Here is a 19,609-nt window from a genome sequence, read left to right on the forward strand (position 1 = left end):
GTGACCAGCAGGTGGGGACTCCCCCAGTTCCTAAACCAAGAGGCAGACCGAGGTCTTCAGATAGGTGAATAACTACAATTTAGAAGTGAAGGTCAATTCCAACTAACCCTTAAAGGGGTTGTCCAGGAATACATTTTATTTTAACTTAATTGGACATATATTAGAAAGTGACTTATATTTAAATTTACCTCTGGCTTCGTTACTCTGTTCTAATTTGCGGTCACGTGACCGCACCGAGAGTACATTTTTCATTTCCTGTGGTGATCCGTGTCTTTGCTCAAGCAGCACTTCCGGCAGAGCAGAGGCACGGCACATCATCAACTACATTTACAGGCAGTGGGCCGAGCAGATGTTTCATGAGATCCTCAGAGCTCCGCCTCCTCAGGTCCTGCCACCTGTAGACGTAGTTGATGAAGCGCTGTGTCTCTACACAGCAGGAAGTGCTGGCTGAGCAGAGACACGGAACGTAGTCTCTGGTTGTACACACCCCTCCTCCTTTCTCGGAGCTCCCGCACTGGCTGCCCACCTCATCGCCCTTGCCACCCGGCCCCAATCACAAAGCCGTCACCGCCAGGGGTGGAAAAACCCCTGATGGTATATACAGATATTACAGGGTTTATTTAAATACAGGGATGATGGGGCCATCGTCCCTGTGTATTACCCCCATCGTCCCTGTGTATTACCCCCATCGTCCCTGTGTATTACCCCCATCGTCCCTGTGTAGGATGTTGGGGGTAATGCACAGGGATAATGGGGTATAATACACGGGATGGTGGGTGTTTATATACAAGGATGGTGGGTGTTTATATACAAGGATGGTGAGGTTATATACAGGGATGATGGGGGTTATACACAGGGATGATGGGGGTTATACACAGGGATGATGGGGGTTACATATAGGTTGTATACAGGTATGACGGTGTTTTATCATCCCTGTGTATTACATCATCATCCCTGTTTATAACCTCAGCGTCCCTGTGTGTCACCCTCAGCGTCCCTGTATATAACGCACATCCCCCCCCCTGTATGATTTTTATTGGGTGTGTGTGGAGGGAGCTGGGTGACTGTAATTAGAGCAGGGAATGACCATGTGGACATAGAGGGGCGTGGCAGTATGCAAATAGCTGAGATGCTGTGGAGGGAGGAAGGGGGATGTAAGCTGTCTCCTCAGATGCAGCAAGAGATCATGGGTATGGTGGGTTACAATACAGGTACAGAAGCAAGGGATGCAAACAAACAGATCAGCAGTGACGATTGAGATCAAACAGAAACTGGTTAGAAAGTATGTAGCGAGTTTTAGGGAAGGCAAACCATGCCTGCAGGACACTTTTTAGAAAATATTTTTTTCCTGGCCAACTCCTTTTTAAATGATTTGTTTTTAACATTATAATGTGAAAGGGCAGACGTTAGGAAAGGGAACCAAAAAAGATGTCTTGCGGAAGTGGGATTTTGTAGAGGCTGGGCATTGTATCCATTTACTAGATACCCTAACTTGGATTTAACGAAAAGCCTTGTCACGAGGCACTGTCAGTTAGGGGGTATGTTTAGTATGTCTTTTGGTTGTGGGAGGGGGGGGGGGGGATGAGCAAATTTACTGTGATAATAGTATGCGTTGACCTGAATCAAGGTTAGGGAATCCATACATTTTCAGTGCATGACACGCCCTGTGATTGTATAAATGTTTTTGAAATGAACTTCACTTTTTAAGTGTAATTATTGCATAGCTCATTAGGTGTCTGATGTGTCGTTTAGGGAGGAGGAGGCAAAACGACATAAGGACCCACCTTGGATTTCCTTGGTGGCAGCATCTGAGACTAAAAGAAGAGCTGCCCCACCCCCTCCACCTGCAGTGCAAAAAAAAGATAATTTGGAAAAGAATACTAAATCACCAGAAGATGAAGCCAATCGTTGTTCTTCAAAGCCCACACACTACAACCCATTTGAGGAAGAAGATGAAGAGGAGGAAGGTGAAAGTACATTAAAACCAGGCCATCCATGGTATGGAATTACTCCAACCAGCAGCCCAAAGACTCGAAAAAGGGCAGCACCTAAAGCACCAAATGCTTCTCCTTTGGGTAAGAAAGTCTACAGTTCTCCGGGTCTTGCTGACAGCCATCCTTGCTTTACCCTATTTGGAAAATTTGTTTGCACCTTTTTGAGCTAGTGTATCATATATTACGAACTGCATATTATATACTATTCCTGTTTTCTGTCTTCAGCTCGCCATTCTGGTCGTCTTACTTCTCGGCTGTCTCATTCAGAGCCTCCTTCAAGCAGTCCTTCCCCAGCTTTAAGCACAGAGAGCCTTCCCACAGAACCATCCACAAAAGATCATGAGTCCGAAAGTGTTCCTAAGAGTTCTTCAGAACCAACTATTCACTCGCCTACTACATCTGGACCACCAAATGAGGAGAGCACAGACTTTCTCAATCATTCCATAAATAGTAGCCATGATGAGGGTGATTTATCAACCAACACTAGCCTTTACTCATCAGGTGACCTAGCCAGTACTAGTGAGGTACAGGAAAGCCTGTCCCCAGAAAAGAGAGACTCCTCCTGTGATAGCCTCCAAACTAGTCCAAACCGACTAGCCCCACAACCACCTGATACAATTATAAGTACATCTTTAAAAGCCAAACAACCACCAAAGGTATATTTATTGAGCTTATATATTTTACTACAGTGCTGAAATAAAAAAAAAAATCGTTTCCAAGTTTTTACTAAGAGTTTCCTATCTAACAATAAAATATATTAAACGGCTACACTTTTTAAATCTTTTTATTGCTACAATGCATCTACAATAAGAAATTGAGCAACTTTGCAAATAGTCTAGATTAAAAATAATAATCCTTCCATTGTCGTCTGATTTTGCAGTTCTATTACCAACCATCTGTCCCATACTTCTTACTAACCTTATGAATATATGTTAGCAAAATGTATGGGCTGAATGAAAGGTAGGAAGTCTTCAGGCTCAGACTGCACCGGGTTTATTTGCAGCCTGTTACCATGGAGACACATAGGCCTGCGTAGAAGCTGTAGACGCTAAATGGTGGGATGTTTTGATCAAAGGAATTTTCTTAATTCTTTGTTTTAGATGGATTGGAGCCATAAAAAGGTAGCCATATCCTTTTACTTTGTAGACTCTACATATATCCCAGATTAAAATACAAGGGCTTAACATCTGTTCATACTGTAAAACCTTTTCTGGAAATGTTAAGTCCACATTCATTGTTACAAGCAGTCTGTCACATCTATTATAATAGTAATACAGATCATTTACTCACCTCAAACCGCTCTTCTGTGAAAGAAATAAACCTTGTCATTTTCTCGCTGCTGACTTTTCTCTCAGGCTTCATGCAAAGAGAATCCTTTCAATAGAAAGTCTTGTCCAATCACTTCTCCCGCTCACAGAAAAAGCAAGAAAGGTCCAAAACCTGCTCGTCCACCTGCACCAGGGCATGGCTTCCCACTTATCAAACGCAAGGTGAGGCAAAGCATAGTATATTCTATATCTACTACATACATCTATGTATCTAAACTGATCCTTCTGTCTTCAGGTTCAGGCTGATGACTACATTCCAGAAGATGAAATTCAGATGGAGATGGAGGATATTGAGATACGATTAGATGCACTCGAGCAACGTGGAGTGGAGCTTGAGCAAAGGCTTCGCAGGCTGGAGGATGGTAAGAAGGGGCAAAGTGTGGTAACACATTATGAAAGAGGCTATAGTTTGTCACTTTCTCTTTTTATTAATTACAATTAAATGTATTTATTTTTAACAAATATAAAGCGTAGAAGGAACAAGCAAAGACGTTAAGTGAAAATCTTGTGGTTCTTTACAGACAGAGAAAAACAGGTTACATACAAATGTGATTGTACGCCGTGCACATATTATATTAACCTTTTAGTTTGTCAAGAAAACATCTCATGGTGTACAGGTCATTGCCCAAATATAGTTCTGAAGGAATAATGTCAACTATTCAAACCAAAAAGATCTCTTTTAAGGAAGAAACTTAATTTGTTTAATCTGTTAGGTTTTTGGAAGTCTATCCATGTACCCCAAAATTCAATATAGTGTTCATGTTTCTATTTCATGTTCCCTCTCTCTTGTTTGTTTTATTTATTTTTAATGTGCATTAACTTTCTATTTCTATTTTTTTTATTGAAGAAATTAAATGCAGCAAAAAAATTAATTCCAAAATTGTCACTTCTTTTTACAGAGCTGGAAGAGGACAGTTTGTTGGTAGACTGGTTTAAACTTATCCAAGAGAAGCATACGCTGGTACGCCGAGAATCTGAGCTTGTGTACACGTGAGTATATTAGGTCAGAATCAGTGTGTTGAGTAATTACATATGAGAATATAAAAGTCCTCTTATTTTTATTTTTATTTTTTCTGCAGTTAAGGAGAATTTCCAGGGTGGGTCTTGGAAAAAAAAAACTAGTATCACAAGACATTTGAAAACAAAAATATTTTCAATATAATTACGGTTTTGAAAAACTCTTTCCTTCACTGCGACCGTATCCCAATGGTCCTCCAGGCAAGGAAGGCACATTTATTGAGACACCACATGACCATAACAGCTAATCGTGGGGTGGCTCTGCAGTGCTGACTGAAAGTTTTTTTTTTTTTTAAGACTGGGTATATTTTTAAAAAAATATTTTTTTCCCAACTTCCTGTGAAGAAAAGTTTTTTTTTTTTTTTTTTTATTCCGATAGAATGGCAGTAATATAAATATGGTGAATAAAAAGTTGGTGTTTATTGTAAATTATATCATCACAGAATGTATATTAGCAGGGATATTTCTTAGACTATTCTTGAAACACATTTCTGCTCAAACACCAGCTTGTAGTCCGTTAGCAGTAGATGACGCTAACAGAAACCTAGCTATCAGCATATTTAAAGAGGCTCTGTCACCACATTATAAGTGCCCTATCTCCTACATAATCTAATCGGCACCGTCATGTCGATAACAACACTGTTTCTTTATTTTGAAAAACTACAATTTTTGAGGAAGTTATGAGCAATTTTAGATTTATGCTAATTACTTAATGTCCAACTGGGCGTTTTTTAACTTTTGACCAAGTGGGCGTTGTAAAGAGGAGTGTCTGACGCTGACCAATCAGCGTCATACACTTCTCTCCATTCATACTCCGCACAGCGCGATCTAGTGAGATCATGCTGTGCTGTCACATACACCCACATTAACTTTACTGAAGTGTCTTGACAGTGAATAGACATCACCTCTAGCCCGGACGCGATGTCTATTCACAATCCCGACACTTCGGTAAAGTTTGTGTGGAACTTAATCGCTGCACAGCTTGATCTTGCGAGATCAAGCTATGAATGACAGCAGTAGCGTGATCTCGCGAGATCACAATGTGCAGCGATTAAGTCCCACACAAGCTTTACCGAAGTGTCTGGAGTGTAAATAGACATTGCGTCCTGTGTGAAGCTTATTATAAAACAGAAAAAAAGAGAGACGGCGCTCCTCTAAGGTGATATCGTATGTATAACAAAGATGCTGAATTGAAAGGTGAATAGGAATGAACTCACCTGATTGAGTTGTGCAGGATCGTCAGCACAACTTGACTTTGTTGCTCGTCAGGTGTTTGAACACCTTCGGTCTCGTTCACACTGTGCTGGCCTCTGGAGCTGACCCACGATTGATTTCTCCAGCGCTGGAGCCTCTTTCTCGTGGTCTTGTGTAATGAAGGAAAAAAGGAAAAAACTGCTCCTTGTATCGGGCGCTCTGGTGTGAACGGTTCACTGAAGATACTAATTCCACACGGTCATGGATAGTAGTAAAAGGATTTATTGGAGAACATATAAAAACAGATGAAAAGGGGTTGCTGCAACGCGTTTCAACCTCGTACTGAGTTCTTCGTCAGGCATCTAAAATTTCTAACAAAACCTCTTCTTAAATAACCATGTCATGTGGTTCACAACCGGGTCAAACTATCAAGGTTGAAGTTCGTTGTGGAAGTATCGTTAATGGTACGTATGTGATTGATTTATTTAATTTTTTTTACCTTTCAAATTGCGAGGTTTTTGTATCTATTTTCTTGTGTTTTATTTGATTTGATTTTGATCTTATGTTAAAACCATTGATGTTTTATTAGCCGTGTTTGATTGAATTATAATGTGTTTCATTTCAGTGTAGGAATACGGTACTGACTGGATATTTAAATATTTTCTCCTTTATAATGTGATGTTATGTAAGTTTTTATAATGTAATACCCGTAATTTGTATTACTATAAGTTATTGATTAATTTTTGATCTACGCCACTATCAAAAATGCATTTATTATTGGTCTTGCTGGTACTTCATAGATTATTCATTGCCCTAAACACTGCTCTAACACTTGGCAGTATGCTGAGACAGGTGTTCTCAGGTACCAGCAAGACCAATAATAAATGCATTTTTGATAGTGACGTAGATGAAAAATGAATCAATTTATAGTAATACAAAATACGGGTATTACATTATAAAAACTTAAATAACATCGCATTATAAAGGAGAAAATATTTAAATATCCAGTCAGTACCGTATTCCTACAGTGAAAAGACACATAATTCAAACAAACACTGCTAATAAAACATTATCAATGGTTTTAACATAAGATCAAAATCGAATCTAATAAAACACAATAAGAAAATAGATACAAAGACCTCGCAATTTGAAAGGTAAAAAACATCACATACGTACCCATAATAATACTCCCACAACGAACTTCAACCTTGATAGTTTGACCCGGTTGTGAACCACATGTCATGGTTATTTAAGAAGATGTTTTGTTAGAAATTTTAGATGCCTGACGAAGACCTCAGTACGAGGTTGAAACGCGTTGCAGCAACCCCTTTTCATCTGTTTTTATATATTCTCCAATAAATCCTTTTACTACTATCCATGACAGTCCTGGGTGAAGGTGATGTCTATTCACTGTCAAGACACTGTAAAGTTAATGTGGGTGTATGTGACAGCACAGCATAATCTCGCTAGATCGCGCTGTGCGGAGTATGAATGGAGATAAGTGTATGACGCTGATTGGTCAGCGTCATACACTTTTCTTTACAACGCCCACTGGGTCAAAAGTTAAACGTCCTGTTGGGCATTAAGAAAGTAATTAGTATAAATCTAAAGTTGCTCATAACTTCCAAAAAAATCATAGTTTTTCAAATAAAAAACAGCGTTCTCTACATTACAGCACCGTTCACATTATGTAGGAGATAGGGCACTTATAATGTGGTGACAAAGCCTCTTTAAGGCTATTTCGATTTTGTATTTCTTAGTATGAAGCAGCAGAGTCTTGAGCAGCGCCAAGCTGATGTTGAATATGAGCTCCGTTGCCTTCTCAATAAACCAGGTAAGTCTGCATCCCTCAAACTCATGTCTCTTCCCTCATGAATACAACCCCTGTCCATATGCTCTATTAGGGAATATGGATGTCAACTTGGAACCCCTCTATGAGCCTAGAGCAGCTCCTTTCTGGTAGACTTTAGCCGTCAATGTATTCTATTTATTGAATGGCTGGGATTCCCCTAGCAAAATCTGTTGTTTGCCAGGAGCTGGACCCCCTAGGCAAAAGGTGGTCGCCACTGCGGCCCCAATATGAAGAGTGTCTGTGATGAAACAACCCCTCTGAAGGACATCTATAAAACCCACATGGGTTAATGAATTTTCATCTTCTGATGAGCTCTTTTCACACTACACCGTGTTCCAAATTATTATGCAAATGTTATTTTTCGCTGATTTTCCTAAATAGTCGATGCAAATGACAGTCAGTATAATCTTCAAGCCATCAACCGTTGGAGTATAATGCAAATTTTATTGAACAAATCTCCTAATGATAACAGATTTTTATTTAGAAGTAAAAAACTCAAAATGCACTGTTTCAAATTATTATGCACAACAGAGATCAAAACATTTTAAAGGTTGTAAAGAGAACTGAAATGGTAATTTGTTGAATTTGCAGCATCAGGAGGTCATATTTACAGAAATCAAAAGCTCTTTCAATCAAAAAAAAACTTAGCAGGCCAAGTTACATGTTAACATAGGACCCCTTCTTCGAGATCACCTTCACAATTCTTGCATCCATTTAATTTGTGAGTATTTGGACAGTTTCTGCTTGAATATCTTTGCAGGATGTCAGAATAGCCTCCCAGAGCTTCTGTTTTGATGTGAACCGCCTCCCACCCTCATAGATATTTTGCTTGAGGATGCGCCAAAGGTTCTCAATAGGGTTGAGGTCAGGGGAACATGGGGCCACACCATGAGTTTCTCTCCTTTTTATGCCCATAGCAGCCAATGACACAGAGGTATTCTTTGCAGCATGAGATGGTGCATTGTCATGCATGAAGATAATTTTGCTACGGAAGGCACGGTTCTTTTTTTTGTACCACGGAAGAAAGTGGTCAGTCATAAACTCTACGTACTTAGCAGAGGTCATTTTCACACCGTCAGGGACCCTAAAGGGGCCTACCAGCTCCCTCCCCATGATTCCAGCCCAAAACATGACTCCGCCACCTCCTTGCTGACGTCGCAGCCTTGTTGGGACATGGTGGCCATTCACCAACCATCCACTACTCCATCCATTTGGGCATCCAGGGTTGCACGGCACTCATCAGTAAACAACACGGTTTGAATATTAGTCTTCATGTATTTCTGAGCCCACTGCAACCGTTTCTGCTTGTGAGCATTGTTTAGGGGTGGCTGAATAATAGCTTTATGCACACTTGCCACCCTCTGGAGGATCCTACACCTTGAGGTTCGTGGGATTCCAGAGGCACCAGTGGCTTCAAATACCTGTTTGCTGCTTTGCAATGGCATTTTAGCAGCTCTCCTAATCCTATTAATTTGTCTGGCAGAAACCTTCCTCATTATGCCTTTACCTGAACGAACCCATCTGTGCTCTGAATCAGCCACAAATCTTTTCACAGTACGATGATCACGCTTAAGTTTTCTTGAAATATCCAATGTTTTCTTACCTAGTGCAATACCTTGGACAATTTCACGCTTTTCGGCAGCAGAGAGATCCTTTTTCTTTCCCATATTGCTTGAAACCTGTGGCCTGCTTTAATAATGTGGAACGTCCTTCTAAAGTAGTTTTCCTTTGATTGGGCACACCTGGAAAACTAATTATCACAGGTGTCTGAGATTGATTACAATGATCCAAAGAGCCCTAAGACACAATACCATCCATGAGTTTAATTGAAAAACTAATAATAAAAATGTTTGACACTTAAATCCAATGTGCATAATAATTTGGAACACGGTGTAGTGTTATGGCTTCCATCATCACAGGTATTCTGGATCTGTTTCCTGACGGCCCCTTTTGACTTTATTAAGGTCCTTCGGGATTCAAGTATTTTTAATGGCAAGATTAAAGCTGCAGACTGCTCTATTCTTGCTATCAACCATTATGGAAACCCTGGTAAAAGCTTTTAATGCCAATGTAAAGTTTTTCACTTAAAGCAGCAGTTTATCCTCCAGAACTGCTCCACCAACTGTACCTGGGAAACATAAGTTTCTTATTACCATAGTGAGCCATTTTGGAGTTGTCTGATCACTCAAAATAAAATAAATGTGCACAAGGCCCTGGGACCAGAGTTCTTAACCCCTTCAGGACCCAGTCAATTTTTTCAAATCTGACGTGTTACTTTATGTGGTAATAACGTTGGAATGCTTTTACCCATCCAAGGGATTCTGAGATTTTCTCGTGACATGTTGTACTTTATGTTAGTGAAAAAATTTTGTCGATAATTTTGGTATTTATTTCTGAAAAACACCACAATTTAGAAAAAATTTGCACAAATTAGCATTTTACTAAATGTAAACATATCTGCTTGTAAAACAGCTAGTAATACCACACAAAATAGTTGGATATTTGGATTTTGGAGCACGGATTTTGCTGGATTGGTTTTCGGTTCCATGTCGCGTTTGCAACACCCTGGAGGGACCAAAACAGGGGAAACCCTCAAAGTGACCCCATTTTGGAAACTACACCTATCAAGGAATTTATCTAGGGGTATAGTTAGCATTTTGACCTTGCAGGTTTTTCGCTAAATATATTGGAATTAGTCTGTAAAAATGAAATTCAAAATTTTTTCTGAAAAAACATAGAAATTTTAAATTTTTACAAGGAATAAAGGAAAAAGAACCACAACATTTGTAAAGCATTTTGTCCTGATTACGGCAATACCCCATATGTGGTAATAAACTGCTGATTGGACCCATGGCAGCGCTCAGAATGGAAGTAGCGCCATTTGGATTTTGGAGCACAGATTTTGCTGGATTGTTTTTCGGTGCCATGCCGCCTTTGCAACGCCCTGGAGGGACCAAAACAGTGGAAGCCCCCCAAGTTACCCCATTTTGGAAACACCCCTCAAGAAATTTTTCTAGGGGTATAGTGAGCATTTAGGCTCCACGGGTCTTTTGCAGAATTTATTAGAATTAGGCGGAGAAAATTAATATCACAATTTTTTTTCCACAAAAATTTTGCATTTTCTAATTTTCACAAGGGATAAAGGAGAAATAAACAACCAATTTTTGTAAAGCTATTTCTCCCGGGTACGGAAATACCCCACATGTGGTCATAGATTTTTTTTCATTAGAAATGAATTAACCCTTTCAGGACTGATCCATTTTTTGCTTTCTTATTTTCGTTTTTCACTTCCCGCCTTCCAAGAGCCATAACTTTTAACTTTTTCCGTCAGTAGAGTGATGTAAGAACTTATTTCTTGCGGGAGGAATTGTAGTTTCTATTGATACCATTTAAAGTGCCATAAAAAGTACTGTGGAAACTGAAAAAAAATAGGAAAATATAGGAAAAAAATCTGATTCCATTTTTTGGGGGTTTTCGTTTTTACAGCTTTCGCCGTGCGGTGAAAACTACAGCGATTTTGGCGGTTTAAATTAAGTTTTTTTTACGGTGCTCACCGTGCAAGTTAAATAATGGTATATTGTAATAGTTTGGTCTTTTACGGACGTAGCGATATCAATTCTGTTTATTTTTTTAAATTACTTTTGAAGAAAAATGGGAAAAGGTTGTTTTTTTTACTTTAAACTTTTTTTTTTCTTTCTCACTACTAATAACTTTAATTCTTCTACACATTTTATTAGTCCCCTTAGGGGACTTGTACCAGCGATCATTGGATCCGCGGGTACAATATGCTGCAATACTAATGTATTGCAGTGTATTGTTGTTTTTACAGACTCCTGTAACAGCGTGATCGCTGTTCCTGTCCGTTAGTCCCGGGTGTCAGCTGTAATACACAGCTGACACCCGCAGCGTATGGAGCGTGCTCAGCACGTGAGCCCGCTCTACACATCACCCCTGCACCATGACGTGCTATTAAGTCATAGTGCTCAAAGGGGTTAATGCATAGCGGATGGTGTGAATATTGCAATTTTCCACTGATATGCCATTTTAGTGCATAATATGTCGTGCCGAGTTTGTGCCCCTGAAGACAAAAACCTCATAAAGCGTTAAGCGGGTTCTCCCGGGTATGGCGATGCCATATATGTGGGTAGAAACTGCTGTTTGGGCACGCTGCAGGGCTCAGAAGGGAGGGACGCCATTTTGCTTTTGGAGCGCAGATTTTGCTTGGTAGTTTTTCTGTCTGGGGTTTTGCTGGTATTTCGGTTTATAATGTGGGGGCATATGTAATCTGTGCGGATAACATCAGGGCATAATAAGAGGGTATAAAAATGCTGTAAATAAATAATAAATCATAGATATGGGGCCGCACTGATAAATGGTGTCGGATCTTATCCGCTTTTAGAAAACACTGCACATTTTGCATCGCCATATTCCTGGGAGCCAGAACTTCTTTATTTTCTCACCACCGGAGCTGCGTTAGGGCTTATTTGTTGCGAGACGATCTGTACTTTTCATTGGTACCATTTTGGGATACATGCCATTTTTTTTATCACTTTTTATTAAATTTTTTTGCAAGCCGGGTGACCAAAAACAAGCAATTCTGACAATGTCTTTTAGTTTTATTTTTTGCGGCGTTCACCGTGCACTATAAATGACCATTATATTTTATTCTGCGGGTCGGTACGATTACGGCGATACCATATGTATATAGGGTTTTTTTATGTTTTGCAGCGTTTGCGCAGTAAAATCACTTTTTTTATAAAATAATTTTATTTTCTTTGTCACCATATTCTGAGAGCCGTAACTTTTTTTTATTTTTCAGTCAAGAAAGCTGTGGAAGGGCTTGTTTTTTGCGGGACGGGTTGTAGTTTTTGTCGGTATTATTTTCGGGTACATGCGACTTTTTGATCACTTTTTATTCTCTATTTTGGGAGGGGTGGTGACCAAAAAATAGCGATTCTGGTGTCGTTTCTTATTGTTTTTTTTTTTTTTTTCGGGTGTTCATCGTGCGGGAAAAATAACATTATAGTTGGGGTCGTTACGAACGCGGTGATGCCAAATATGTGTACTTTTTTTAACGTGTTCATTTTTTTCCTATAATGAAAGACTTATTCTAGGAAAAAAATGCAGTGTTTGTTTATATATCTTCTAACTTTTATTTTTACATTTTTTTTTTTAAAACATTTTTATTATCTTTTTTTTACCTTTTTCACTTGTCCCACTAGGGGACACTTAGACTTGCAGCTTTGATCGCTGCTAGAGTACATTACACTACACACGTAGTGTAATGTTCTCTGTCATTGTGACGTGACAGTCACACTGACAGGAAGCCACGGAGGACCGGCCGGAGGCTGCTCCTCCGAGGCTTCCGTACATGGCAACCCGGAGGTCAGTGTCTGACCTCCGATTGCCGTGACAAGCATCGGTAGCCCCCACGATCACTTCGTGGGGGCTGCCGATGTGCTTCAAACCACTTAAATGCGGCGACAGCAATCCGTCGCCGCATTTATGGGGTTAATTGCCGAAATCAGCGGCGATGGTCCGCTGACCGGCAAGGCTGGCGTGTCAGCTGTCAGGGACAGCTGATCTCCCGGTTCCCGGACAGTGTGCGCCAGGAACTACTCCGCAATAGTACGTCTGGATGCGGGAACTAACCCCTCTGCAGGACGTACTATTGCGGAGCAGCGCGTGAAGAGGTTAAAGAGCTTAGTTCAGTTATTTCTGTCCCCCTCTTCATAATATTCAGAGATTCTCTAGTGACTGGTATAGTGTCAAGAGACCGGCGCAGCGCAAATGCAATGCCTATTTTCAAAAAGGTCTCTAGGTCTTCCCCTGGTAATTATAGACCAGTTAGTCGTGGGAAAAATGTTTGAGGGGCCATTGAGGGACTATATACAGGATCATGTGACAATAAATAGTATTATAAGTGACAACCAGCACGGTTTTATGAAGGACAGATGTTGTCAAATCAACCTGATTTTGTTTTTATGAAGAGGTGAGTAGAAGCCTAGACAGAGGGGCCACTGTGGCGTTTGGACTTTGCAAAGGCATTTGACACTGTCCCTCATAGACGTCTAATGGGTAAATTAAGGATTATAGGTTTAGAAAGTATAGTTTGTAATTGGATTGAGAATTTACTCAAGAGTTGTGGTCAATGATTCCTACGCTGAATGGTCCCCGGTTATAAGTGGTGTACCCCAGGGTTCCGTGCTGGGACCACTGTTATTCAACTTATTTATTAATGATATAGAGGATGGGGTAAATAGCACTATTTCTCTTTTTGCAGATGATGTCAAGCTATGTAGTATTGTTTAGTCTATAGAAGTTGTTCGTAAATTGCAATCTGATTTGAACACACTAAGTTTGGGCTTCCACATGGCAAATGAGGGTTAATGTAGATAAATGTAAAGTTATGCACCTGGGTACCAACAACCTGCATGCATCATATGTCCTAGGGGGAGCTACACTGGGGGAGTCACTTGTTGAGAAGGATCTGGGTGTACTTGTAGATCATAGACCAAATAACAGCATGCAATGTCAATCAGCTGCTTCAAAGGCCAGCAAGATATTGTCGTGTATTAAAAGAGGCATGGACTCGCGGGACAGGGATATAATATTACCACTTTACAAAGCATTAGTGAGGCCTCATCTAGAATATGCAGTTAATTTCTGGGCTCCAGTTCATAGAAAGGATGCCCTGGAGTCAGAAAAAAAAAAAAGAGCAACGAAACTAATAAAGGGCATGGAGAATCTAAGTTATGAGGAAAGATTAAAAGAACTAAACCTATTTAGCCTTGAAAAGAGACAACTAGGGGGGGCATGATTAACCTGTATAAATATAGGTGTGGCACGTACAAAAAATATGGTGAAATTCTGTTCCATGTAAAAAAAAAACAAGGGGGCACTCCCTCCGTCTGGTGAAAAAAAGCTTCAATCTGCAGAGGCGACAAGCCTTTACTGTGGGAACGGTGAATCTACGGAATAGTCTACCGCAGGAGCTGGTCACAGCAGGGACAGTAGATGGCTTTAAAAAAGGCTTAGATTTCCTGGAACGAAAAAATATCAGCTCCTATGTCAATGTGTACAAATTTTTCCCTTCTCTATTCCCGTCCCTTGGTTGAACTTGATGGACATATGTCTCTTTTTCCAACCGTATGAACTATGTATGTAACTTAAGAACCATCTTCATAATAGTGTACCTGCCCTCTCCTTCTGCCTCACCTCCTCTTCTTCTGCATGTGTTAATCCCATAGAGACTCACCTGTGCCTGCTTGGATTAGTACTTGAGAGGTATAAGGCGCTTCTGCGATAGGAACCCTAACATGACTGCCCACTTTTGACCATGAAGCTAGCAATGCAAAGTTCTTATCTTAGGGTTTAACTTTATTTCACTGGTGGTCACAGCCTGTGAAAGAACATCTATGAAATATGGTAAGACATGCAATATCTAAAGGTTAAATTTGTAGTGTTTTTAAAGTGCGTATGAGCCACAGGCATTTTGAACGAGTATTTTAAAATTAGATTAGGGATATACTGTACTTCATCCTAGCAATAATAAAACGGCTGGCTTAAAATAAATACCACACAAAGTTTGTGCATTAGGCTGTGTTCACATCAGCATCCTCTGTACCGTTGGGGGAACCCATCAACGCAAAGGCAAACGAAAATCTTCGCTTCCGTTTGCATCACCATTGATCTCAATGGTGACGGGAACTTTGCTAATGGTTTCCGTTACTCACCGTTGTGACAGGGTTCCGTTGTTTTAATGGAATCCATAGCACAGTTGACTGCGGAACCCCTCAACAGAAAGACAACGCTGATGTGAACAGGTCCTTAGCGAGCAGCAATCCTAATTGGTCAATCCTTGATTGGTCAAGCAGATCTAACCTACTGGGTTTAAGCACAGGACCAAAAAAGGAAACATTAAGTCTGTCTATACGGTGACTTTGGCATCCCAGTTCGCGTGGCCATAAATCGCTGTGTGCCCCTGCGTGCATAGCACATAATTATAGTCAGTGTGGTCCCGTTTTGACCTGCAGGTGACCGCAACAAGATAGTCAGAAGAAATCCAGCAGGTTTGAATTTCTTGCAACTGTCGGGTGGTGGCAACCTGTGGGTCGCAATGGGGCTACATTGTAGCCCCATTGCGACCCACAGGTTGCCACCACCCGACAGTTGCAAGAAATTCAAACCCTCTGGATTTCTTCTGACTATCTTGTTGCGGTCACCTGCAGGTCAAAACGGGACCACACTGACTATAATTATGTGCTATGCACGCAGGGGCACACAGCGATTTATGGCCACGCGAACTGGGATGCCAAAGTCACCGTATAGACAGACTTAATGTTTCCTTTTTTGGTCCTGTGCTTAAACCCAGTAGGTTAGTTACATGCAATGCACGCAGGGGCACACCGCAATCTATTCTTGCGTGAACTGTGTCGCGGTCAAAGCCGCCATGTAGTCCAAGCCATACGGATACTAGATACATACACCCAGAATGTCTGCCACAAGTAATTTAGAAAATGACTCTGTAGCTGTTGCCCTGATTATAAGATGGAGAGAACCGTGAGAATTTGACATGAAAAGCTATTATGTTAATGTAGAGTTGCTCTATTTACTTTGAGAGTTCCTTTGCACAATATATATGTAATGTTAATAAAGTAGTGTATTTTCAATATGTTTATAGAGCATTTTATGCTGTTATTGAACTGAATTATTACCTCTTTTTACTATGAAATTAATGGTCTATTGCTCAGTGGCTACTGAAACAATTGTTTCTCTACAGAAAAAGACTGGTTGGATGAAGATAAGCAAAGAGAACGAGTACTTATGCAGGAGCTGGTGACCCTTATTGAGCAGAGAAATGCTATTGTCAAGTGCCTGGATGAAGACAGGCAAAGGTATGAATGCTAGTTTTCTACATACCAGAAATAAAACGATATGTTTAACCCCTTCCTAACATATGTCGTAAGTATACGCATGGCCGGCCTTCGCTATGTGCGACACGTGCGATCGCACAGGGCGCCGGCCGCCATGCTGTAAGGGGGGCGCCAGTGGGTACGAGCCGAAGAGGATAAATGTTCCTTCCTCTCCGCTGCTGTGTGAAGTGAGCGCTGTTTGTAGGAGCAGACGGTGCTTCTGTCTGCTCCACCAATCAGCACAGCCTGTACTGCAGCGTCACACAGACTCAGAGCCTCCCGCAGCTCCTTCCTGCTGTGCTGCTGACACAGTGAAGACTCCACCACGGAGCTCCGGTGTCAGGTAAGAGCAGCAGCTTTAGCTTAATCTATGTTTATTTATGTGCTGTGTGAGGGAGGAGGAAAGAGGTGGCTTTAAGTGATGTGTAACAGGATGGTTTTTTTTTTTTTTTTTTTTGTTTTTTTTTTGCAAAGATTGATTTTGTGGGGGAGGGGAGACTAGGTTATAGGTACTTTGTGTGTGTGTGTATTTTTTACAGATCGATTTTGAAGGTGAGGGGGGGACATTGCCCTAAATGCTATAGGAGTGTGGGGGGATTCTTTATAAATGTATTTTGTGGGGAGGGGGACTTCTGTATAGTTTATTTTGTGGTGTAGGAGCTTATTATGAATCATGGGGGAGGGGAACTTAGCGTTATGTATGGGGAGAAAGGATTCTTTAGGGTACGGCCACACGGAGCGGCCTTCACACTGTCGCAACGCTGCCAACAACCGCGCTGGCACTATGTAGGAGCGGCTGTCAAATACCTCGTTAAGGGTATGTGCACACACACTAATTACGTCCGTAATTGACGGACGTATTTCAGCCGCAAGTACCGGACCGAACACAGTGCAGGGAGCCGGGCTCCTAGCATCATACTTGTATACGACGCTAGGAGTCCCTGCCTCTCTGCAGGACAACTGTCCCGTACTGTAATCATGTTTTCAGTACGGGACAGTAGTTCCACGGAGAGGCAGGGACTCCTAGCATCGTACATAAGTATGATGCTAGGAGCCCGGCTCCCTGCACGGAGTTCGGTCCGGTACTTGCGGCCGAAATACGTCCGTCAATTACGGACGTAATTAGTGTGTGTGCACATACCCTAAGGGGTATTCCGGTTACATTCGCATGTGCACTGCCGCTCCATTCATTCTCTATGGGAGCGCCGGAGATAGCCGAGTGCAGTGTTCTGCTTTTTCCGGCGCTCCCATAGAGCATAAATAGGGGGTAAGTTGTTGTAATTTAAAAAATCGTGCGGCCATAAAGGGTGTATTAATTCAAGGCCGCACGTTAACGCAGGTAAACCGTCCCTTTATCTGCAAAATCGTGCGGCCATGAATTAATATACCCTTTATGGTCGCACGATTTTGCAAATTACAACAGCTTACCGCCTATCCATTCTCTATGGGAGCGCTGGAAAAAGCCGAACACTGCACTCGGCCATCTCCGGCGCTCCCATAGAGAATGAATGGAGCGGCAGAGCGCATGCGAATGTAACTGGAATACGTGCGGCCACTAAAAGGCTGTTTGACAGCCGCACTGAACATTGTGCCGGCGTGGTTGTTAGCTGTGTTGCGACCGTGTCAGGGCCGCTTTGTGTGGCCTTACCCTTAGGCTGGATTCACACGAGCGTGTGCCTTTTGCGCACGCAAAAAACGTGGCGTTTTGCCTGCGCAAAAGGCACTTGACAGCTCCGTGTGGCAGCATCATATTTTGCGTGGCTGCGTGCTTTTTGCGCTTCCGCCATCATTATGACACTCCACTTGGATGTTTGTAAACAGAAAAGCACGTGGTGCTTTTCTGGTTTCATACATCCTTTTCACAGCTGTTGCGCGAATCACACAGTTCGCACGTTAGTGCTTCCGTGTGGCATGCGTGGTTTTCACCCACCCATTGACTTCAATGGGTGCGTGATGCGCGAAAAACGCTCAAAGAACGGACGGGTCGCGATTTTTACGCAGCCGACCAACGCTGCGTAAAAATCACGCACATGTCTGCACGGCCCCATAGACTAATATAGGTCCGTGTGACGCGCGTGAAAATCCCGCGCGTTGCACGGACGTATATCCCATTCGTCTGAATAAGCCCTTAGAGATAATATTTGTGGGGGAGAGCAACTTGATTATAAGGGTAGGAACACACAGGGCGGATATGTAAAACTACACAGTGTATACGTCCTGAGAGCCGCAGGGAATTTCACCTGAAAAACAGCACCAAATTTTGTTGCAGTTTTTTTGGCGGAAAGACTGCAGAAATAAATTTTAAAAAAAAGCTAATACTCCCAGCCGTAGTCCCTCTCTCTCTCTGAGCATAGCCCGGCCTCCTGCGTTGACGCTGTAGTCCATGTGACCTCTGCAGCCTGCAGCTGTCACATGGGATGCATCGTCATCCCTGGAGGCCGGGCTACGCTCAGAACAGAATACGCATCGCTATGACTACGGCCGGGTGTATTACCTTTTTTTTTTTTTTTCTCATTTGAGATTAACGATAAGCAAAGTTTTTATCATTGATCTTCTCCTTTAACACTGACCAAATATCATAATTGGTCAGAAACTAGCGAATCATGATGAAAATTGGCTAAACTAAATAGGCCTTTAATGGGGGTATAATCAGGCTTAGTGCCTAGGGCAGCGTGAGTTTTTAAATACGGCCCTGCTAAAGATGCAGATACTATTGAACACTATAGCAGAGCAGGGAGGTATCTCTCTGCTCTGTGATCTACTAGGCTGGTGGTTCCCAACATGAGGTTCCCATGAGAACCCTCCAGGGGTGCCACGACACTCCTCTGGACCACTGCCACGGACGTGCTTTCTCTCCTCCTCCTCTTAGCGCGAAGTGGATAGGAGGAGGAGGAGATTTTTTTGCAGAACCCCTGTAGATAGCACCCCCCGACTAAATGGACAGAGACGTCAGGGGCTTCAACTGGAGTGGAATCCCCGGTCACAGCGTCGGCAACGCTGTGGACAGGGATTCCGCTTCAGGAGTTAGTTGCGCCTGATGTCACTGTTCATATATGGACAGAGACATCAAGCACTCCGTCAAGGAGCGGAATCCCCAGCCACAGGGAACTACAGTGGCGATATCTACAGGAAGGGAGTGCTACCTACACGGGGGCTGTGTGGCACTACCTACAAGTGTGTGTGTGTGTGGCACTACAAGGGATCTGTGTGGCACTACCTACAAGGGGGCTGTGCGGCCAGGGGGGGATTTGTGGCACTACTTACTAGCTATTGCCCCGCTCCTGAGTCCCGACAAGTGCGCGCCGCGAG

At 42.1% G+C, this 19,609-nt stretch overlaps 1 protein-coding gene across 1 annotated transcript in view; it reads left to right on the forward strand.

Moving 5' to 3' along the window:
* MICALL1 (MICAL like 1) overlaps window positions 1–19,609 on the forward strand; it is a 131,927-nt gene that overhangs the window by 64,939 nt on the left and 47,379 nt on the right. Inside the window, exons 7-14 of the mRNA XM_075833670.1 lie at window positions 1–64; window positions 1,753–2,075; window positions 2,220–2,650; window positions 3,350–3,484; window positions 3,558–3,684; window positions 4,222–4,312; window positions 7,294–7,367; window positions 16,168–16,282. Coding sequence (XP_075689785.1) covers window positions 1–64; window positions 1,753–2,075; window positions 2,220–2,650; window positions 3,350–3,484; window positions 3,558–3,684; window positions 4,222–4,312; window positions 7,294–7,367; window positions 16,168–16,282 — 1,360 coding nt within the window. The remainder of the gene's footprint in view (window positions 65–1,752; window positions 2,076–2,219; window positions 2,651–3,349; window positions 3,485–3,557; window positions 3,685–4,221; window positions 4,313–7,293; window positions 7,368–16,167; window positions 16,283–19,609) is intronic.

Source organism: Rhinoderma darwinii, chromosome 7 (assembly GCF_050947455.1).
Source record: "Rhinoderma darwinii isolate aRhiDar2 chromosome 7, aRhiDar2.hap1, whole genome shotgun sequence".
Lineage (NCBI taxonomy): Eukaryota > Metazoa > Chordata > Amphibia > Anura > Rhinodermatidae > Rhinoderma > Rhinoderma darwinii.